General features: G+C 34.8%; 1 protein-coding gene across 4 annotated transcripts; it reads left to right on the top strand.

Annotated features, from left to right (window-relative positions):
• Window positions 1-564: 564 nt before the first annotated feature.
• FAIM (Fas apoptotic inhibitory molecule) lies at window positions 565-23,613 on the top strand. 4 transcript variants are annotated; one of them, XM_074301647.1, is made up of 5 exons: window positions 565-812; window positions 12,345-12,480; window positions 13,305-13,533; window positions 17,219-17,268; window positions 23,000-23,613. In XM_074301647.1, exons 1-5 carry the CDS (start codon window positions 715-717, stop codon window positions 23,147-23,149), a joined length of 663 nt encoding a protein of 220 aa, XP_074157748.1. In that variant the 5' UTR covers window positions 565-714; the 3' UTR covers window positions 23,150-23,613. The 4 variants fall into 4 exon arrangements, with proteins under 4 accessions (XP_074157748.1, XP_074157750.1, XP_074157749.1 ...); XM_074301649.1 differs by lacking the exon at window positions 565-812 and adding an exon at window positions 1,135-1,229; XM_074301648.1 differs by lacking the exon at window positions 565-812 and adding an exon at window positions 11,390-11,491.
• Window positions 23,614-23,965: the final 352 nt, after the last annotated feature.

Here is a 23,965-nt window from a genome sequence, read left to right on the forward strand (position 1 = left end):
TTTTGTCCCCGAGTTGTAATGGAGCCTTTTCTGAGTCGGTATTGATTGGTCTGATCAGCTACAGTCAGTCATGTTGGACTTTGACCAGAACATAGTGATGTCATTTTGGTCCTCTTTGAGCATGGAAAACCATACATAAGGGTAGCACACTTTACTGTAGTAATTAGCAGCACCAGCTAGGAAGTGTTAAGTGTCTGAGATCACATTTGAACTCGGGTCCTCCTGACTTCAGGGCTGGTGCTCTCTCCACTGCGCCACCTAGCTGAGTCCCCCTTCCCCTCTTCCCCCCCTCCTTTTCTGCTCCATTGAATTGTCCACATCAATTTCTTCTGGCCTAACATCTTTAAAAACGTTATCCTCTTTCTAGTAGAATGGAAACTCTCTAAGGATTATGGAGCTGGGGGAAGAGTTCCCTTTGCGTACCCTATGTCTCAGTACCCTACACGTAGTAGGTGCTTCACAGATGTTTGATGATTGGATTGAACCTTGCAACACCACATTTCATTACAATAGCGACAGAAAGCCCATTGTGTCGTAAGAGGCTGCTGCACTTTACCGAGGCTGATTTGTCAAGTATCACATAAAGACACCAACACAGTAATAAACGATCTGCTGCTACCGGTTACGTAAAGAACGGTCTATGCTGTATTATTGTTCCCGAGGTATCAGAAGACCTGCAGAAAGACGTTTGGATCGAGGCAGAGAAGATCAGCCATGGAAGATCTGTGGAGGAAACACTGGGAGACCTTTCACAACGGGACAAGAGAAACCTCGGATATACTGGAATGGGGCGTGCATTCAGTCCTGTTCAGGTGCAGTATAAAGTTGCCTATTCTATGACATCTCATACCCATCGGAGGAACCTGGTGCTTTAGAGTGTTAACATTTAACAAGTGGGGAAACCGAGGCTTGAGGGAGAGATGACTGGGCCAGGGTCATTGAGTATATCTTCTCTACCCAGCCTCAAACAAAAATGACCAGGCAGGAACCCCCCGGGCTCAGCCGAGCCCCCGCGCCGCGTTCGCTCGAGGCCACCGAGGCCACCGTAGTTGCCGGCGCCTGGCGCTCGGCAGCGAGTCCGCTCGGGCCCTCCGAGGCGGCAGCCATTTTGGCACGGGGGCGGACACCGGGGCGGGAGCAAGGGGGAGGAGCGGTGGAGCGGGAGCAAGGGGGAGGAGCGGCGCGGCGGGAGCCGGCGAGGAGGAGCGGAGGCCACGGAACCTAGCTGGGTGAGGGGGCTTTCTGGACTGGGCCAAGGGCGGGGCCGGGCCGCTGGAGCGCCCCGGGGAAAAAGCCTTGAAAATGGGGAGCGAGAGGAAGGAAAACAGGCCGGGAGGCTGGCGCGCGCGTGCTAAGGGGCAGCCGCTTGACCGGTGCTCCCATCCCTCCAGCCCCTTCGGCCCTGGGGCGCTCCGCCTTTCTGCCCTGCGCGCGCCTCTCCGCATCTCTCCCTCCACCACCCCCTTGGGGCTCCCTCTTCTTCCCCACACCCTCCCCCCGCCGGAGGCAGCCGGCCGGCGTGCCCATGGGGTGGGAAGACTGGGGGCGAGAAGCGCCCGGAAACGAGCCCCGGGGCGGTGGGCGGGGCGCGCGGGGCCGGGCTGAGCTGGTCCCCTCCGGGTCCTTCCAATCGCTCCCGGGGATGCTGCGCGGCTGGCGACTCCTCCGGGATCGCCCGCCCAAAGTTGGGTGCAGGCGGAGCATCCTGACGACGGCAAACAAACTTTGTCGCTGGCGACTATTCCCTGGATGCTTTTGTTAAATAAATTAGCAGATTCCCCTCCGCCTCCCAGTGGGTGGTGCTTTACCCGCTAACTCCATCTGGGATTCGTCCGTCCCTGGATTCGCCAAAAACGTTAAAAAAGAAGTCTCATTTCTCTTTCGGTTCAGTTTTGAAATCCACGCGACTAAAATCACAATAGATCATTTAATATTAAGCATATTTCTTGGAAATATGTATTTGATTTGTGATAATGTAATACAATTGTTAGAAGTAACTGGATTGAAACAAAAACATCGTGAGGTTTTGTTGTTTTTGTTTTTTGTTTGTTTAATACAGCATTAGGGAGAAAAAAATTCTGTAGTTGCATGTAAGTTCACTGGGAATCTTGATAATATAAGCTTTTAGTCAAAATTGTGAAAAGAATCGCAAATGATGCTTAAAAAACGATTTTGAAACTTGTGGGATTTAAGTTTGTCTTGCATTGATGCAGATTTTTTTAAAGGCAACATCTATAGGTGAAACTACAAATAAGTATTTGTAAAGTCTCAAAACTTTGAGACATACACACACACACAATGAAATAGAAAGTTTCCCTATCCTGTACATTTAAAATTTAAAATCTTCCTCCTCTCTTATACACAAGTGAAATAGATTGTTTTCCTGTTCTGTAATGTTTTCTCTTGAGGCTTCCTTGGGGTCTCTGGAGGCAGCCTTGGTTTCTGTTCCATAATCACCCCACGAGTAGCCAGGGGTTAAAGTCCAAATCCTTTATTGTCTCCCTCAAAGTCCTATCTCCTTTGCTTGGGGTTTTTGGCTAGCTCTCTGGAGGCCTTCCTCTCTCCTTGTTCCGAGAGCTTGAGCTCCTGCCTCCTTCTCTGCCCTCTGAATCTCCCCAACTTCCAAGGGTTTGTGCTTCAGCCTCCACTCACCACAAAGATGGAAGATGGAATGAATCTGTCTGGGCCTCCGAGAGCTTCTTGTGCGCTTTTCTTTTTTGGCCCCACACTGAGTATACACCAATCATTATATCACTAGGAAACCATTAATTATTGTAGAATTAAATCAGTGCTAAACTAGATTTAACTATTGTCTCCTCAATTCCACTTAGCACCTTGTTTCAAGTTCTGGCCCATAAGATCTCCTTGTAGGATCAGATCAATCATACTGAACCATGCTAAACTAGATAACTATTGTTAGTACCTTGTAAGAATCCTTTGTTTCAAGTTCAGAGTTCTGGCCCGTAACACTGTTCATTTGATTTTTTTAAAGTCCATCTGACTACAATTAAAATTGCTCATTAGTACTTGATGTACTACTTTGGATAAAGTAATATGTTGCTAAAATTTAAATATTTTAAGCTAACTTAGAAATAACTAAATTGAAACCAAAATAAAAAGCTTTATCCTTTTAATTTTTTTTTAAATATTTGTATGGGTATCTTTTATTTTAACATCAGTTTCACTTCCATTAATTCACCATTCATATTAAATAAAATGTTTACCCATCAACTGTCTCTTGGAACAAAAAAATTTTCTAAGGGAAAGGAAAAGAGTTCAGCAGAAACAACAGTAAACCAACAGAGTCCAACAAGTGTATTCCATGTTACACCTCATTCGTTCTCCACCTTTTCCTTGAAAATTTGGAGGAGATGGTTCTACCCTTTCCCACCCCATTTGGGGTTTTCTCGGGATACATATTGGAATGGTTTGCCATTTCCTTTTCCAGTTTGTTTATCATCAAATCTTAATTATAGATCAAATCCTTTTACTACAAACTCCAAATGAATATTCAAAATCTTGCACTGTATACTTCTTTAATATCAGTGTAAGTACTTGATGGGAAGACACAAGCCTTTTATTTTCTTATTATTTTTTGAGTTACTGTAGCCAACCACATGTCTGGTGGTCACTATTATGATGATGAACCTCTCTGACTTTAAGGCTGGACTTGTTCTGGAACAATAAACTTCTGTCACCTGGTTGGTATTTTGAATCCTTTCCAGCATGGTAGAAGCTGCCAGAAGTAGATAGGACCTGACATAACCTTTTAAGAACTCAGAATCATTTACATGGCAGCAGGAGACATAAAGGAAAGAATATTAAATGTCTGTAAACATAGGTTAGAACCATATTGCAATTAAATGCCAAACAAAGGAAAGTAGAAAACTGCTGGAGTTGTGGAGCAGAGGACTGATATGGTCAGAGCTGTAATTTAGGGGGTAAAGTAGTGTAGAGGATAGAGTATCAGGCTTGGAGTTAGGAAAATCTGTATTCAAATGTGACCTCAGACATTTATTAACTATATGACCCTGGGCAAATTACTTAACCCTGTTTGCTTCAGTTTTCTCACATGTATAATGAGTTGGAGAAGGAAAGAGCAAATCATTCTAGGGTCTTTGCCAACAAAGCTCCAAATGGGAACACATAGAGTAAGACACAACTGAACAAAAACAGCAACGTGCAACACCAGACTGATACTTTGATACACAGACATATATAACTGTGCTTTTATACTTATATAGGAGGTTATGCTGATTAGTGACTGTGGTTTAGTCATTTTGCTTTCCAATGCAATGGGCAACTTTCTGAGATTTATTTATAGATAAATTTCTCATCTGCCATCATTTTGAGGAATATCTATATTGGGAATTCCCTAACTGTAAATTCTTGATGAATTTACAGTTCTGGATCCTCCAAAGTACTCTAATTTGAAATAAGTAAGAATTAAAGCTAATCATAGTGGTAGATAATTGTGATACCGTGTTTCCCCGATAATAAGACCTATCCTGAAAATAAGACACCCACATACTCTTTAATATTCCGCTAAAATAAGCCCTCCCCCGAAAATAAGCCCTATCGAACTTACTATGAAAACGGTCATCATGGTGATCCCCTGCGCTATATGCTGCGTAGCGGTACCTTCAGTAAGCAGCGCCGCCCTCCCCTCCCGGGTGAAACGCACGTCGCACTCCGAGCTGCATCCAATCAGAGCTGCAGCAGTGAGCGCGTCATCCTCTTCTTCCCTGGTGATTTGCTTGCTGGCGCTACTGAGAGCAGCGCCGCAGAGTAGAGCTGAGACAGGACCATCTAAAAACTCGGTAAGTTCAGTAAGCGATGGAGAATAAAATAAGCACTCAGGGGGCATGATGGAGGCTAAAAGGGGCATGATGGAGGCTAAAATGGGCATGATGGAGGCTAAAAGGGGCATGATGGAGGCTAAAATGGGCATGATGGAGGATAAAAGGGGCATGATGGAGGCTAAAATGGGCATGATGGAGGATAAAAGGGGCATGATGGAGGATAAAATAAGCCCTCCCCTGAAAATAAGCCCTCTGGTGTTTTTTAGTTCCAAAAAAATAATAAGACAGTGTCTTATTATCGGGGAAACACGGTATGTACAGTATGCAAAGCCCTTTGCTTCAATTGGATGAAGTAGTTAATGCAAATATTAGTGTCCCCAGTGTATGGATGAAGAAATGTTGATAGAGAATTTGAAGTGAGATGTCAACTACTTTTATGTGTGAGATTAGATTCTAATTTTGTTACAGAGAAAATTTTGTTCATCCAATATTATGCATTCACTATCTTAAAGGCATAAGACTAGTTATCTCTTAATAAGATTTGACATTGTATATATGTTAATAAAATAGGACTAATAATAAACAGAAATCATGTATAAAAGAAGCAAAATCACTTAAATTTGGTCTTTTAAGATGTCTTTTTATTGTTCTCATATGCCAGACTCCATCTCATACCATTATACCAGGTCCTCTTTGCCTTTTAAAACCCCCAATTTCCTTAAGTTCAACTCGTGCCTCTCTTTCTACATGAAATCTTTCCTGACTTGATACCACTCCTCCTCCTTATAGGATTCTTCCTGCCTAGCCCAATTACCTTGTATTTATTTTATATAAATACATATACATTCATATGATCTCCCATAGTAAAGGTTGTGAGTTCCTTTTATATTTGACTTTCTTGTGCCTAGCAAAGTACACAGGAGCCCTGCATGCTTGTTGATTGACTGGTTGATCAATTTTAACTTTTTGCAGCAAATTAATCTCCCTGATTGTGTTCTTCTTGAGTGAATGTTAAAACAGATTTCCATTCCCTAGAAATATAACAGTGGGGGAAGGTGGTTAGCTTCTTTGGAAAAGGAAGCTCACTTTCATTTTATATAAAGTAGATTGATACAGATGTGAATAATTAGTGGTGAATAATTTTTTTAACTGTTAAGTTGTTTTCTAATTAAGTAAAATAATTATTTTTTTCTTGTTATTCAGTTTTATGTGATTCTTTGAGAGACCCCATTTGGTGTTTTCTTGGCAGAGATACTGGAGTGGTGGAATATTTCCATCACAAATTCATTTTACAAATGGAGAAACTGAGACAAATAGGATTAGGTGACTTCCTCTAGAGTCATACAACTAGCAAGTGTCTGAGGCCAGATTTTAATTCAGGAAGATGGATCTTTCTGACTCCAAGATGAGTATGCTATCCATAGTGCCATTTACCTGCCCCAAAAGAATTATCTGTATGAAATCACTGCCCTATTTTTTAATCTAAATAAATGACTGGTGTGACGTTGTGGGGAACTTTGAGTTTGTATTTTATTCCATAGGCATTTGGAAACCACTGAAAAATTTTGAGCAAGGGAAGGCTAGATTAAAGAGGAAAAAAGAGACTCAAGACTTTTAAAATAATCCAAATAAAAGTTGATGAGAGTATGAGCTGTGGCAATGGCTATGTAAGTGTAGAAAAAGAAGATAAATGCAAGATAAATTTTGTATTTAGTATTAATAAGACTTTGTATCCATCTGAATGAGAGAGGAAGACTTAAAGGATGATGGGGTACCCTCTACAGAAGTTGGGAAAGTAGGGAAAAGGGAGAGTTGTGGGGGAGAACTAATGAGTTCTCTTTTGAATGTATTAAATTTGAAATGACAGTAGAGCATGAAGAAGGATATGATGGCCAAGTATTGCAGAAAGATGAAAAAAGAGGAGACCTAAGAAAATACTGTCAGATTTAGTAATTAAGTAGGCATTAGTGACCTTTGAGAGAGAGCATATCATATTGGGTGTTATCGTCAAAAATCATACTTCATAGAATTAAATATTAAATAGATGGTAAGTACATAGAGATAGGCAAGTAACAAAATGTAGATGGCTGTCTATGAGAGACATAATGGGAGAATAATTTGAGGGGTGGAGATTTTTTGTTATCGGTTTAAAAGAACTTTTTTATAGGCAGCAGAGAAGAAACTAGTAAGAGATGGAAAGGGGTAGGAAAGATCAGTGGAACACATTCCTAAAAAAGGTGGGAGAGGATGGAATCAAATACAAATGGAAGTGACAGCTGAGTCTTCATGGAAAGTTTTTAAAGTATAGCAGGGCTTCTTAAACTTTTTTCCACTCATAACCCTTTTTTGTCCAATAAATTTTTATGCTCCAGGTATAGGTATATAAAATCGGTATACAGGTCAAACATTTACTGATAATAAATCATAAAGAAATTTATCTTTAAAATTCTTTAGGATACATATAATTTTGCCATTTATTAAAGACAAAATGAAATGAGTGTGCTTGTTTATTTTTACATAAAGAATTAAATCTTGGTAGAATATTTGATACCTTTTCCTGTTACCAAATTTTTTGCGATTGTCACATTCAGTTACAGGACCCCATATGGGGACACAACTCACAGTTTAAGAAGCTTTGGTATAAAGGATGAACTTTATGAAGGATGGCTTCAATTTTTTTTTTTTAATAAAATAGGAGAGATAAGGTTTTTTTATTAAGAGAAAAGAGAACAAAGAAGATGATGAAGTTGAGAAAAAAAAAAGTATTAGTATAGTTATTGTGAAGGGTTGATAGGAGGGAGTTAACTTATAATCTATAACAAGATTGTCTTGCAATAATCTTTTTCCCCCTCTGAGGCAATTGGGGGTTAAGTGACTTGCCCAGAGTCACACACCTAGGAAGTATTGTCTGAAGTTGCATTCGAACTCAGGTCCTCTTCCTGACTTCAGGGGCAGTGTTCTATCCACTGTGCCATCTAATTGTCCTCTTGCGATAATAGTGAAAGCCCAATTGAGGATAGGGAACATGAATTTGTAGTGGACCTAGACAGTGTAAATTCACAATAATCTTCAGCAGTGTTCATTGACTCAGTAGTAGCAACAGAGAAGGCCACTGGTATGAGTAATTGAGGACTGAGGATAAGAAATTGGTGGAGAATAATGCCTTCATATCACCATTGGTGGGAGAGGGTCAAGACCGAAAGCGAGAAAATAGGAAGAGATTGAATCAATTAGTCAATGTATATTTAATTGCCTTCCAAGTTTTAGCCTCTGAGAATACAAATACAACCACAATGAAACAGTTTCTGCCCTCAAGGACCTTGCATTCTAGTGAATGCCATATACTATGTTTACTACTTCTTGAAGGAAGTAATGCTTAAATTAAGCCTGAAAGGTTCTGGGAGAAGTAAGGACAAGTATTTTTCCATGATCTAGACAAAAATATTCTCTCATTCTTGTCAGGATTACCACTTGATACCAATGTAATCAAGGGATTGAAGATTTGGTTGATATCAGCTGCAAACTGATGAACCAAATGTTATGGTAATGATGAAGTTGAGAAAGGAATGAGGCAGAAGAGATAAAAGGATATAGGTCTGTGATTAGTTAGAGGATTTCAGAGTTCAACATCTTGGAGTACTTTCAATAACCTAAATTCAACTTTTTATATTCTTGTGACTTAAACTCATTAGAGGTTGCTAAAATGTTTTGCCATATATTCATATAAATCTCAGTTTCCATTTAAATTATTTTGCTATCCATTCCTATACAAATTAGTTGAGAAGTCATTTGGACATACATAACATAGACATTATGTAGTGCAACCTTCTTTCCATCATCTGCTGTTATTCCATTCTGGGGTTCATGCTTAGTCCTTGATTATTCCTATCAAGGACCTTTTCTGTGCCTATTCTTGAACAGAATTTTAAAAGCAGTGTCTTACCCTTTGATCTTTCTTCTCTATCAAGATAGCCATAAGAGCCTTTTTTGTATTTATATAGCTTTGCAGTCATGATGACCATTAATTAAATCATTCTATTTTGAAAGTTCTATGATTTTCACAGAATATACTTAAAACTATTGTAATACCAGAGAAACTGAGGCAAGATAGAGATTAGAGAGTTTTTAATATTTTATTAATTGGAGAGTTTAATTGACTGGACAGGACTCTTGTCTCAAAGTACCCAGTGAGGAATGGGGGAATGATAAACCCTTTTATAGCTTTCAAACAAAGAAAAGAAGAGCAGGAAAAGTTCTTACAGAACCCATATGGTTCTGTCAGGATGGGGAGAGTAATAAAAGCCAGAGTCAGGGAATTTGAATAAACAGAAGTAAGGATATCAATTGAGATATCCGGGATGATCTTTTCTCTTAGAGGGACAATGTTAAAAATTCTTTGAAGACAGAGGGAGCTAGGAGCCAGGATGTCTGATCTGCTCCTCACCTCCCATTGACAATTTATAACCTTAGAGCAAATGGTCCTCAGTCTTAATGAACCAGGGGGGTTTTACAACTAAGGGGACTGAGGCAGAACTATTAAGGAAACTGAGATAGAACAATTCAGGGAAACTGAGGCAGAACAGCTCAAGGAGACTGTGGCATAACACTATAATTCATTGCTCACCATGAAATGGAAGTTAAAAGGCTAATAGAACTTTTGTCATTAGAAGTCCACTTGACAAAATAGATACACTTAATTTTAAACACTTTTCTTACCTGTTAAAATAGATGGGGGCAGCTAGGTGGCTCAGTGGATAGAGCACAAACCCTGAATTCAGGAGGACCCGAATTCAAATATGGTCTCTGACACTTAACACTTCCTAGCTGTGTGATCCTGGGCAAGTCACTTAACCCCAGCCTCAGAGGAAAAAAAAAAAAAAGATAGGTGAGATCTGTATGATGGATATTTAATTGGGGGGCTTTCTTTTCTGCATCATCAGTGAAATCTGGTAATTTAATCCATATAGTGATTTTGTAAAGAGAATAGTTACCCTAGCATTGGGAGGCATGCATTTGACTTATAGTTATGTCTGGCTTTAGCTGGACAATTGCTTAATCCCTCTCTTACTCCCTTTCCTCAATTGTGAAATCAGTGAGTTAGATTAGATGAATTTTAAAAGTCCTCAGAACTCTTAAAATTCCATGATTCCCTTAGGTTTGAGTATTACTTAAGCCTAGTTTGTTATATAGGGTACAACAGGAGATAATATATGTGGAAACATTTTTAACTTTGTAATGTTCTAAATGTATGTAAGGTGTTATTAGTATTTGCATCATAGTTATTACTACTGCTTTGAGTTCAGCCATTTCATTGAAAACACTTTTCACACATGCTCTGACATTGAAAACAGACAAATTGGTAATAATGACTTATAACATACAGTAGTTCTTTACTAAGAACCTATTAGGCAAAATTATAATAAGTTTTTAACCTTGTGCCATTTACAGATTCTAGAAATGAGAGGTGATAGTAGAAGGCAAAGTTCTTTAAATTTAACATTAGAATGTAAATATTTTTAGAACAGGATCTGTGGTGTTGTGGATGTGGCTATGATCGTAGTGGCAGTTATCCCCAACACTGCCTTATTTTTTACCTGGGCCCCAAACAAAGAGTAGCAGCACTTTTCAGTGACTTACAGACATTCTGTGTAGACACAAAAAATTAATACTGGCAGAATAATCCAGGTTAACAATAAGGATTAGAGATTTGTTGGCCATATAAATACATTCTGTGTGCTTTTGTTTACAAGAAACCTTTCCCTATTTGGGGGTATGAGTTAAATTCCAGGCATAGAAAAATTTCCTAGTCTGCTATCGACACAGATTTGTGAGCAAATGGGGATATATTTGTTTGCTGCAACAAAATATTTTGGACTTTGGTTTGCTTTTTTCTGAAGCTTTCCCTTTTCTTTGTTCTTTACATTCGGCTTAGACGAAAAAACCTTAGATGCCATCTTTTTCTTAATACTTCTCTTAAATATTTTGTAGTTTCTAGTTATCTCCAACCAAGCTGGGCAACTCATTTCCTTTTTTATATAGTAAAAGAAAGGTATGGCCATAAAGGCTATGGCAATGATTTCATCTTAGGGTGGCCTAAAGGAATAAGTAGAAAACCATTGAACCCATGCTACTTTGAGTATGTATACTAGCAGTCCTGAATCTGAGAATCTTCAGAGTTTACTATACTAAAATAGAAATGGAACAATAACTCAGTTATTCCTCAGAAGATGAATTTCATCAAGGCCAGTCACCATTCTAGTTCTGATGCTTTGCTTTGTAATATTAACTCACTTAACCTTTCTAAGCCCTGTTTACTTCCCTCTGAAATTAGAAGATTGGATTAGATAAAGTCTAAGGTCCCTTCTATATTTAAATAAATTATAGTACTATGATACTTGAAAAAAAAAAAATTTTAGTAAAAGTATAGTTGGCCATATTTTGTACAATTTATATTATGGTCTAGGATTAGAAATACCATTTCTATGATATGTAAAAGTTCTTTTTATAAACTATTCCGGCCCAGATGGATGGATAATAAAAATATTCAATAGATTAGTGATCTTTGTTGCTCTCAATATTTCTTTGCTGCAATTCTGCTTTTCTCTTTCCTGGCTGCTAATTGGATTAAAGGCTGTTTTGATAACTATGGCATCCCAAGATGAGATTGCTCTCTTTGAAGATGAAGTAAGGTAAAAAGCTTTCATTGTAATATAAACTAGGACATGAAAATAATAAGAATTTTTATGGGCATCCAAAAAAGATTTAAAACTGTTATTGTGTTATTATAGTAATAAACACATTAATCACAATATATGTTCTATTAAAGAGATGTTTTATACAGCTACTTTTTCAATATTACATAGATCATATCTATAAATTTACTGTGAACATAAATTTTGGCCACAGGTTCAGGAGTAATTTCATACACTTTCACATATAGTTTATAAGAAGTTTGTGATAAATAACAGTTCATTTTTTAAAAATTGGCCAAAAAGTTGCTGTAGATAACTATGTTATTGTTTGAATTTTGAATATAACATTCATTTTCCTTGATTTCAGTTACTTCACTTTCAATCAGATGTAAATAGATTAGCATTAGCATAATAAAACTTTTAATAATAAACTTTGCCACTTTGAATTAGAAGATTTTTATTATTTGTAGTAGTTGAGTCAATGTAGGAAAACATGTAATTCAATACTACTTGTGTTTTAGTTTTAAAAGACTGACCTTATAAAGCTGTATCCTGGAGCCCAGGGTATTCTATTCAAGAGTAATAGATTTTTAATCCTATTAAAATGAAGGAGGCTTTGTTTGGAATTAAAGATCTATAATCATGTATAGTAGTTTGTATCTTAAAGGAAGACTGGATGTACTAGAAAAAAAGTTATATTTGGATAATTATTAGCTCTTAATCTCTCTTTTATATGCACTAATAACGGGTTTATTTTAAAATCAGGTATTTTCTTATGTGGCAAAATATTTTGTCTTTTTTCTACAATTATTTTTAATATCATAAAAATTGCTTTGTTTCATTTCCTTAGATCTTGTTACAGTCACTTAGAAGCAATGACAGATCTTGTAGCCGTTTGGGATGTTGCCTTAAGCGATGGTATTCACAAGATTGAATTTGAACATGGGACCACTTCAGGAAAACGTGTTGTATATGTAGATGGAAAGGTAGGAAGAATGTCTATATCTTGTTTATAAATGTAATATGTAAATGTAGTTTACACTTGTCTAAGATATAGACTAATTAGTGTGAACAATTAAAGCTGAATACAGAAAAAAGCCTTTTTTTCCCCCCTTTGTTTTATAGTTTACAGTTTTTAAAAAATTGATGATAGAAGTAAATTGTTTTCTAGAACAAGAATGGTGAAATAGTAATACCTTATCCTGTGGAGACTTGGAATGATATTAAAATTTTTTTCAGCTTTAATAAATCTGAATCTATGAACTTTAATTCATTCGATGATTTTGGAGCCAATAATTCACTTGGCTAATTCTAACTAATAAGTAATTATAGCAGAAAGTTAACTAAGCATTTGTCTATTCTAGTATGTCTCCCCCCTTTATTCATTTTTATTTGTCTTAGATTGTTCTATATTTATCACAGTTTCTGTTGAACAGTTTTTGTTTGTTCTTAAGTATTAGAAGTTTGTCTTTTCTCCTATTAGTCTTCTGCCCTCATCTATCCCAGAACAGATCATTGTGTGTTCTATAACTTTAGGAGAAAGAAAGAGAGAGAGAGAGATTTTTGTGCAGATTCTGTATAACAGGAAAAGACTTTTTAGAATAAGAGACAATATTGTCAGCCCTCAGAAGAAGGCTACCTCCATTGGAAAATTGAGTCTTCCTTCAAGCAAATGAAGTACTTTTCAGCCATTTTCAAGGAGATGAATGAAGATAGGCATTTATGTTAAAGCAGATGCAAGACATATGTAGAATTTAGTTAATCATTCTAGTACTTTCTTCTTATTATGCTTTTATATTTTACTACTTAGGAAGAGATAAGAAAAGAATGGATGTTCAAACTGGTGGGCAAAGAAACATTTAATGTTGGAGTTGCAAAAACAAAAGCTACCATAAACATAGATGCTGTCAGCGGTTTTGCTTATGAATATACACTGGAAATTGATGGGAAAAGCCTCAAGAAATATATGGAGAACAGATCAAAAACAACAAATACTTGGGTTTTACGTTTGGATGGTGCAGATTTTAGAGTTGTATTGGGTAAGTTTGTGTTCTCTCTGTAATATCTGTTAGTCATACTCTTTCTTGAAATAATTGAATAGGAATGACCAAGATGGCCCAATTTTTATTTTCTTAGATTATTTCTAATGTGCCAATTCTAAAGGAAATTTTTTAATATGAATGGATGAGTATTTTTAACTTAAAGTCCAAGTTTGTATCCCAAATTGTTAAGAATATTAGGAACTGTGATTTTAAGGGAAAAACTGTCATTAGTAAGAGTGTTCTTTATTAATTCTATCTTGGCATTCTCTACCAGAACTGTTAGAAGTAGTTTTCCCATAAATGTATGCTATATTTACATGTTCCAAGAATCTTGTCAACCTGAAATCAGCTTTAGCAATAGTATATATTGGTATTTTATCCCTACTAAGACTTACATAAAATGGAGATAACAGTAGCACCTATCTCACATATAAATCTTATGAACCTAAAAGTGCTACATAAATTTAACTATTGTTGTTGTTAATAGCCTCAAGGCCCCTCTTTGAAAATAGGGTAATTATCCAAAGATATAAAAAATGTATTATTTGTAGTTGAATTAAATTCTTTGTCTTTCAAATCCTTTTTTGAAAATGAGTGTCAATTTAGAATACAGAGTGATGACATATTTTCATTATATTAAAGAAATTTTAAATCAAAGACAGATATGCCCTACATCTGAATGGGAAGCAACTAAATCACAGACTTACTTTTAAAAAGTTTTTAATAATAGCTTTTTATTTTCAAAATACATGCGGAGATAGTTTTCAACATTCATCCTTGAAAAACTTTGTGTTCCAAATTTTTATCCCTCCTTTCCAAGTAATCCAATATAAGTTAAACATGGCAATTTTTCTAAACATATTTCCCCATTTATCAAGCTGCATGAGAAAAATCTTATCAAAAAGGGGAAAAAAATGAGAAAGAAAAAAAAAGTGGAAAGCAAACTGCAACAAAAAAAAGTTGCAAAATCTATGCTATGATCACATTCAGTCCCTGTAGTTCTCCCTCTGGATACAGATGGCTTTCTCCATCACAGGTCTACTGGAATTGACTTCAATCACCTCATTGTTGAAAAGAACCAAGACTTTATTTTGTTTATAGAATGTGGATATGGGTTGTGTTTTTTTTTTTTTCTACATCTAAACTTAAGCATGTTGTGAGGAACAGATGAATTACTAATTAAAAGTATTTTGCAAATCTTAAAGTGTTATGTAAATGTTAGCTGTTCTTTTTCTTATTATCATTATATGCTGTACTAGGTATTAGAATATAAAGATGGAAATATAAATATCCCTATTCTCAAAGCACTTGTTTTTTTGGGGGGGGGGTCAATGGTTGGGATGTAACAGAAGTTTGTCTTAAGAATGTATCGGTATCAAATTTTCAATAATATACAATTTGCTCATAGACCAGATAGGGAAAAAACTTTTAATCCTCAGATTTTGTTCTCTATTCAGAGACATTGTTGATTGAAATCTTGCAATTTTTAAAAATTCTGATTCGTAAATTTCATACTGGTATTGCCCAAATTTAAAGATACCACCTTTCTCCTCTTATACTTATTTCCTCCTCCTTCACCTTCTTTAACAATTAGGCTGTAAGTATACAGATATTTGTTTGGAACAAGTATTCTTTGGGTACCTACATAAACATGAAAATTCAGAACAGAAACATAAGCATAAAATTTGCACATTTCTTTTTTAAAACCACTGTTTTGGGTTTTTTTGTTTTTGTTTTTTTAAGGCTTTAACATGCAAGCCTATGTTTCTTTTTAATGGTTGATCTTCTATAATGACCTTTCCATAATGACATAATGAATATGAAGGAAATGTGAATCAGTTAACAGGAATAAAAATAGTCTTCCATAAAGAATAAATTACCAGTAGAAGTATACAGTTCTGAGAAAGGCTTTAAATCCTTAACATATTTAAGCAGTATTAGTTATTGAAGATTAGGCATAGCATGTCCTTCTAAGTGGGCTCTTAACCTATTTTAAAAGTATGTACTAATGAAAATGAGACAAATTGTTAAAAAGAATCCCTACCATTTAATTAGTGATTTTGTTATACATTTCAATAAAAACATTTGTAGTAAGTAAGAAGGTTGGACTAGACCTTTCCAACTCAAAATTTGACTTCTATAATGTTTTATATTAGATATCCTCATAAAATTATTAACATTAGGTGTACTTCTAATTTTCCAGAGGTTTATCCAGTTGTGGATTATCTTTGTTGTTAGAATTCCATTCCTTTCTTTTTACTGCCTTTTTGAAATTTCAGTGCTCAGTGAACAACTTCACCAGAGCTTCAAAAGAGGAAGTAAAACACAAATCTTTCAATTCCCTTGTTTGTTGTTCTGGAAAAGAAGCTGTTAGATGAAAGATTGAAGGGTTTTTAATTAAGATGAGATTTGATTTTTTTTTTCCTTTGGATTTCTCTTATGTATGTTCTTTTTTTTCCCTATTACTTATGCTAGAAAACCTGAGAAAGTTGGGTCTCAGACCTATGCTTTTGTAATGTCTTCTAGTAGATTTTTGAGAAATACTACTCGTCAAAGAAGGAATAATTTAGTATTATGGTATAAATTTTTAAAGCCACATTTTGAGGCATTTATTAGTAGCTGGAGTATTTAACATTTAATTTTGTGCATGAAAAGAAATAAAGATGATGCAAGGAAATCTTTATTTTTCAGTTCTTAGCACAACTAGCAGTATAATGAAATATGATGGCAAAAGGAAAACCCTGATAATACTATACTAGAATTAAATAGTCCAGCTCAGAACTCCTCTTCTATAGGAGCCTTGACTAATGATTATATAGAGAAAGGGAATCTATGGAAGGGTAGAAATATGAAATCCTAAATAAAATGTTGTCTAAGCATCTCATTTATCGTAGATTAGTTTTGAGATCACTATACTTAAGATGTTATTGGATGAGATAACAACTTTTGCATGCTTATATTTTAGGTAGTAGTAGAATGCAATTAATTTAATTATAGGAATGTAGGTATTCTGAGTAAATTACTCAAATCATAATAAACTATGATTCCTTTCAACTATGTTTTCCAAATTGGGACATACAAATGTATCACAAAGGCTCTTCTTTATATATTGTGACAAATTAAGCTTTCTTTAAGGCTTTCCTTCCTTCCTTCCTTGGTTCTCCTTCATTTTCCTACATCCCAAAATCAACGAGCCTTATTCTAATCCTTTAATTGGGAATACTGTCTGAGATTAATTTTAGTTATGATAGGTCTATGGATTGAATATTAACCTTTAGATTGCTTCTATAATAGTTAATTATTATTGCTTTGTGTTTATGTAAACATAAACAATTTTTACTTTTTCATTTATAGTTATGTTGTATCCTGGCCTTTCCATTGATAACAACAGTATTTTTCCTTTCTTTGTATAGATAACAGTCTTCATGAGTTAAGTACCATAACTTTATCTTGTTTTTGTCTGTAAATAATGAATAAACACTTATAATTTCTTTAATATTTAGGTGAATGTCAAAGCTTTCAAAGAGTAGTATCATAGTAAAAAGGTTTTTATTGTGAAAGGCATTTTTAAAAAGTGATAAAATATAATAATTTTTCTGAAATATATTGTTAAAAATAATTCCCCCTTCAAAACACAGAATTTTAACATTAACTTATCAAAGTCTTTTCTTGTTGTTTACAGAGAAAGATACTATGGATGTTTGGTGCAATGGTAAAAAATTGGAGACAGCAGTAAGTAGTTCATTTTATATTGCCTAGATTTTTGCTTTGTATATAATTGGCATTAAAATATTATTGATATTTCAAAAATCAGGTTTTGCCAGGCATAGATATCATGTAAATAATTAAGGCTCTATCAGATTTTTTCTTTTCTTTCTTTCTTTCTTTCTTTCTTTTCTTTCTTTCTTTCTTTCTTTCTTTCTTTCTTTCTTTCTTTCTTTCTTTCTTTCTTTCTTTCTTTCTTTCTTTCTTTCTTTCTTTCTTTCTTCCTTCTTCCTTTCTTCCTTTCTTCCTTTCTTCCTTTCTTCCTTTCTTCCTTTCTTCTTTCTTTCTTCCTTCCTTCCTTCCTTCCTTCCTTCCTTCCTTCCTTCCTTCCTTCCTTCCTTCCTTCCTTCCTTCCTTCCTTCCTTCCTTCCTTCCTTCCTTCCTTCCTTCCTTCCTTTCTTTCTTTCTTTCTTTCTTTCTTTCTTTCTTTTCTCTTTCTCTTCTCTCTCTCTCTCTTCCTTCCTTCCTTCCTTCCTTCCTTCCTTCCTTCCTTCCTTCCTTTCTTTCTTTCTTTCTTATTCTTTCTTTCTTTCTTTCTTTCTTTCTTTCTTTCTTTCTTTCTTTCTTTCTTTCTTTCTTTCTTTCTTTCTTTCTTTCTTTCTTTCTTTCTTTCTTTCTTTCTTTCTTTCTTTCTTTCTTTCTTTCTTTCTTTCTTTCTTTCTTTCTTTCTTTCTTTCTTTCTTTCTTTCTTTCTTTCTTTCTTTCTTTCTTTCTTTCTTTTTTTCTTCCTTCCTTCCTTCCTTCCTTCCTTCCTTCCTTCCTTCCTTCCTTCCTTCCTTCCTTCCTTCCTTCCTTCCTTTCTTTCTCTCTCTCTCTTTCTTTCTTTCTCTCTCTCTCTTTCTTTCTCTCTCTCTTCCTTCCTTCCTTCCTTCCTTCCTTCCTTCCTTCCTTCCTTCCTTCCTTTCTTTCTTTCTCTCTCTCTCTCTTTCTCTCTCTTTCTTTCTTTCCAAATGCCCAAGGTCACACAGCTAGAATGTGTTAAGTGTCAGAGACCAGATTTGTACCTGGGTCCTCCTGACTTCAGGGCTGGTGCTCTATCCACTGTATCACCTAGCGGCTCCTCTGTTTTTTTTGTTTTTTTTAAGTGAAATCATCTTGGTATTCAATTCAAGGTATTTTCTTAGGCAGTGACTAGAAAGATACAAATATAGAAATAATCTGTAATGGAAACAGCTTGGACTATCTGCTTATTTTACTTAATACTTTACTTAATTTTACTTAATTACTTACTTAATACTTAATTTACTTAATACAAAAATAATTGCAAAGTTCTTTTAGTACAAATATACATACCACACCTTACAGAAGAAAAGCAAAAACTTAGTTATATCTTAACAAGGACTCTTGAAAATAGATGATACATATAGACACAAAATAGTTTTTTAATAATAAAAATAGAGATCATGAGATGAACCAAATCAGTTCCAATAGAGCAGTAATGAACTGAATCAACTACATCCAGCGAAAGAACTCTAGGAGATAACTATGAATCACTACATAAAATTCCCAATCCCTCTATTTTTGTTCGTCTGCATTTCTGATTTCCTTCACAGGCTAATTGTACACTATTTCAAAGTCCAGTTCTTTTTGTACAGCAAAATAACTGGATGGACAAACATACACATATTGTATTTTAACTTATAATTTAACATATTTAACATGTATTGGTCAACCTGCCATCAGGAGGAAGGGGGAGTTGGGGGGAAAGAAGGGAAAAGTTGGAACAAAAGGTTTTGCCATTGTCAATGCTGAAAAATTACTTATGCATATATCTTTTTTTTTTTTTTTTTTTTTTTAAATTTAAATTTTTTTTTATTTTATTTTATAATTATAACATTTTTTGACAGTACATATGCATGGGTAATTTTTTACAACATTATCCCTTGCACTTACTTCTATTCAGATTTTTTCCCTTCCTCCCCCAACCCCCTCCCCCAGATGGCAAGCAGTCTTATATATGTTAAATATATTACAGTATAATTTAGATACAATATATGTGTGTAGAACCGAATTTTTTGTTGCACAGGAAGAATTGGATTCAGAAGGTAAAAATAACAGTTTACATTCATTTCCCAGTGTTCCTTTTCTGGATGTAGCTGGTTCTGTCCATCATTAATCAATTGGAATTGGATTAGTTCTTCTCTATGTTGAAGAAATCCACTTCCATCAGCATACATCCTCGTACAGTATCATTGTTGAAGTGTATAATGATCTTCTGGTTCTGCTCGTTTCACTCAGCATCAGTTGATGTAAGTCTCTCCAAGCCTCTCTGTATTTCTCCTGTTGGTCATTTCTTATAGAACAATAATATTCCATAACATTCATATACCATAGTTTACCCAACCATTCTCCAATTGATGGACATCCATTCATCTTCCAGCTTCTAGCCACTATGAAAAGGGCTGCCACAAACATTTTGGCACATACAGGACCCTTTCCCTTCTCTAGTAGTTCCTTGGGGTATAAGCCCAGTAGTAGTATGGCTGGGTCAAAGGGTATGCACATTTTGATAACTTTTTGGGCATAATTCCAGATTGCTCTCCAGAATGGTTGGATTCTTTCACAACTCCACCAACAATGCATCAGTGTCCCAGTTTTCCCACAGCCCCTCCAACATTCATCGTTATTTGCTCCTGTCATCTTAGCCAATCTGACAGGTGTGTAATGATACCTCAGAGTTGTCTTAATTTGCATTTCTCTGATCAATAGTGATTTGGAACACTCTTTCATATGAGTGGAAATAGTTTTAATTTCATCATCTGAAAATTGTCTGTTCATATCCTTTGACCATTTATCAATTGGAGAATGGCTTGATTTCTTATAAATTAAAGTCAATACTTATGCATATATCTTGTAAATAAAAAGCTATTTTTAAAAAAGTTATCCATATTAGGACACTGAACTTAAGTAAAGACAGACTATTGGTTCCCATAAAAAAATAAAATAAAAATAGAGATCCTAGGATTTGGGGTTACAGCTGATGGGGACTTTAAAAGTCACTGTGTCTCTCTCATTTTATAGACAAGGAAACTGAAACTAAGAGAAGATAAGTGACTTGCTTGTAAATATGAGACAATATTTGTATTTGAATCTCCTTGACTCCAAATCCATTATACTCTCTAAATTATTTGAGGGCTGCAAATTATAGTTGTATTCAAACTACAATTATAATTTTGTGATTTGGAGTGCAGTGTAAAAAAGTCAAAAAAAGAATCAGACATGAATTAACAGGGAAAAAATCTGCAGAAAATGAATATGAGAGTGACAAGGAAGATTGAAAAGAGAATGAGAATAAAAGTCAAGTAGCTGAATGAGAATTTTTAAGCAGTCTTAAGTGTCCTAATGAGAAAATTTGTTTAGGCCCATTTTATTGTACCCATTATCCTGCCTCTTTTAAATCCCTAGATGCTTAAACCCTCCATTTGGAATGGCTAGAAATAAATGCCATAAATATTAAAGGCAGGAGAGTGTCGTTATTGAATATGTGCCATTTCTGGTTAAATTTTATTTGAATAGATTTGGGTTTAAAAAGATATATATTTGATATAAAAAATTTAAAGGAGTTTATTTATTTATTTGCCAGTGAGTTGATAAGTAGGAAGTAAAGTGAATGATATTGTTAGCATGGATCCAGAAATTGAGATGGATCTGTTGGAAAGGCATATCCAAATGGCAAACTCATTGGTTTAGACTCATGTTTTCATCAGTATAGGGAACTCTGAGTGAAGAAACCTCACTATCAGTAATAATGTGAACAAGGCAAATTATGAATTAATTCCCTTAACCTAATTTTCTTTTGGACAGTCAGTTGCCAGTGGAATTACCAAGATGTGGTTTATGGAAAGCTAAAACATATACAATTAACTAGTTTACATGCCTGTTTGGTAGCCAGCAAATTTAATAGCACAATAAGTTTGAGATTTAGTATTATACCCAAGGTTACATACCAAGGAAATAGACTATAAATCCTCATACATTTTATGTATGTTATGATAAATATTAATATGATTATAATAACTGAAGATAAGCCAAAACAAAAAGATCAAAGTCTATGGAAAAGGCTTAGAATAATCATCAGAGACTTGATTTATCTTTTCACACACTTTTCACACACAATTTCACACACAAAATTATCTGATAAATTGTAGATTCTTAAGATAGGTAATCATAATGCTACAGAATCCGTATCAGAAAATCTGAAATATAAATGAATATAGAATATATAAGTAGATTTTTCTTCCTTTACAATAAGAATATGCTTAATTGTTTATTAGATAAGATAAAGTTTATTGCTCTTTCTACTGCCATTGTTTTCCTAGATATGAGCATAAGCATACCAAGCACCTGTATGTTTTCATAACAATATAGCCCAAATTTCAAGTTATTTCTTATAATTTGATTGCTTATTAATTTCATAGGAGCATACGGCTTGGGAGTTGGAAAGGCTTCAAAGAGCATCTACTCTGACCTCCCTTTTATAGACTAGGGCTAATATTTACTCAAGATAACAGAAGTAATAACTTTCAGAACTTGGACTTGAAAATAGAATCCTTGTATATAGAAAATGCTTAATAAATATTTATTTAATTAGCATAGGTCCCCTGATTTGAAACTCACTTCTCTTACCATTTATTATCATCTTTCCTCCCCCTAACTCTGGTATTTGCTTTGATCTTTCATAGTGCCACTAGAAGCCAAGTCCAAAGGAAGCCTAAATAATGTCAGAGCAGCTACCTATTGCTTATATCCTCCTCTAACTTGCTCCCCCCTACTCTGGAAAACAAAATTTACGTTCACTCTATCTCCCTTCAGAAGCGTCAGCCTTTTCCATCCTTAACAGAATGGGCATAAGTTTAAGATGGAGCGAAGATGGAAATAATTGAGCCTGGAAGCATTTAGCTAGAAGGAAAAATTATAGCTTTAAATTTTTTAAGAAGAGTATAAGGAGCTTGCTGATGCCTTTATAAATTATAGGAAGAAGATAGAATATTTAGCTAATTTGTTAGATAATAGTAAAGGGACTGAAAAAAAATATCCTGGGAGGCTAGAATGATAAGCCAAATCTAATAAAACGAAGCTATATTTGGAAGAGTGATTATTGGACTTCTTTGCTTGGCCACCAAGGACAATTTTTAGCTTGCTATCAAATGGTGTTGATATGAGTGGAATAGAGAATCACATTAGAAGGTGTTCAAAACTGAAGATTAAAACTTGTTGGAGATGTTATAGAGAAGATTCACATTTCAGGGGACTAGGTGACCTTTAAGGTCCCTTCTTATTATGATTCTTGGGTTTGTTTGGCCATTTTAATAGTCTAGTACTTCAATAAAATCCATTACTTATTTACTTGAAAAATGATTTGTTATGTGTTAAGGGTGCAATTATATTATCTCATCTCATTTTATAATCTTATAATATTGAGTATTAATAAGCATATAAGAGTACCTAATTTTAACTGGTGATTGATTTCACTTGGACCTATTTAAAAAGTATTTTTCCTAAGAGTTGAGAAGGATAAATACTTTGGAAGTATAGAGGTGGTTAACTTAATTTTTGTTCCAAAGTTAACAGGTCAACACAACAGTGAACCTTTAATCTCACTATTTTCAAATTTCTTGTTTTTATTTATAATTTCAATGTTTATGAATACCAGAAAAAATGAAAATTTTTTATAACTTTTTTTTTTCTTCTGTTTTAGGGTGAGTTTGTAGATGATGGAACTGAAACTCACTTCACTATTGATAATCATGAATGCTATATAAAGGCTGTCAGTAGTGGAAAGCGAAAAGAAGGGATTATTCATACTCTAATAGTGGATGATAAAGAAATTGCAGAGACTTTTGAATGACTACCTGTTTATGAATTTGACAGTTGCAAAGTAAAAAAAAAAATCAGGGATTTTAAATTACTGTGGTAGTTTTATTTGTACTTCCCCATATGTTAATCTGTGCTATACTTACTTTCTAGTTATGTGAAATTAATGTTCATAGTTGAGGCACAGAGGAAAAAATTGATTATGTATAATCTTAGATAATGCAAATTATATTTTGTAAATAATGTAAAATGTTACATTAAAAAAGATGTAGACTAAAATAGCAAATGTTTTAAAGAGGGAAACTTACTATAATAAACTGTAATGAAATTGGTGCTGATCATTTTTTAAAAAAAAAATTTGTCTTTTTCAGCTCTTGAATATAGGTACCATGAATTTTTTTGTCATTTTTAACCAGTTGAATCAACATTTTCTTAAGATTTCTCATAGCAGGGAATATCTTATTAGTACCTGATTTTAATAAAAAATAATTGTTGAAATTCAGTTGTAGTTTGCATGATGTATAATGAAACAAATGACATGACCTCAGAAGTATTTGCTTATTTGAAATTGTGCTCATAAAGTTACTAAACTGTGCAATTGTCCATGTGATCCAATAATACAGCGCTATTAGATCTGCATCCCAGGGAGAACAAAGAAAGAGAAAAAAGACTCACACATAGGAGAAAAAAATATAGCAACTCTTTTCGAAATGACAAAGAAATTGGAAATTAAGGCAATACTTAATTGGGGAAGAGCTGAACAAATTATGGTGTATGTATGTAATAGTGTGTTCTAAGAAATAATGAAAGAGTTTCAGAGAAACTAGGGAAGACCTAGATGAACTGATGC

Source organism: Sminthopsis crassicaudata, chromosome 3 (genome assembly GCF_048593235.1).
Source record: "Sminthopsis crassicaudata isolate SCR6 chromosome 3, ASM4859323v1, whole genome shotgun sequence".
NCBI lineage: Eukaryota > Metazoa > Chordata > Mammalia > Dasyuromorphia > Dasyuridae > Sminthopsis > Sminthopsis crassicaudata.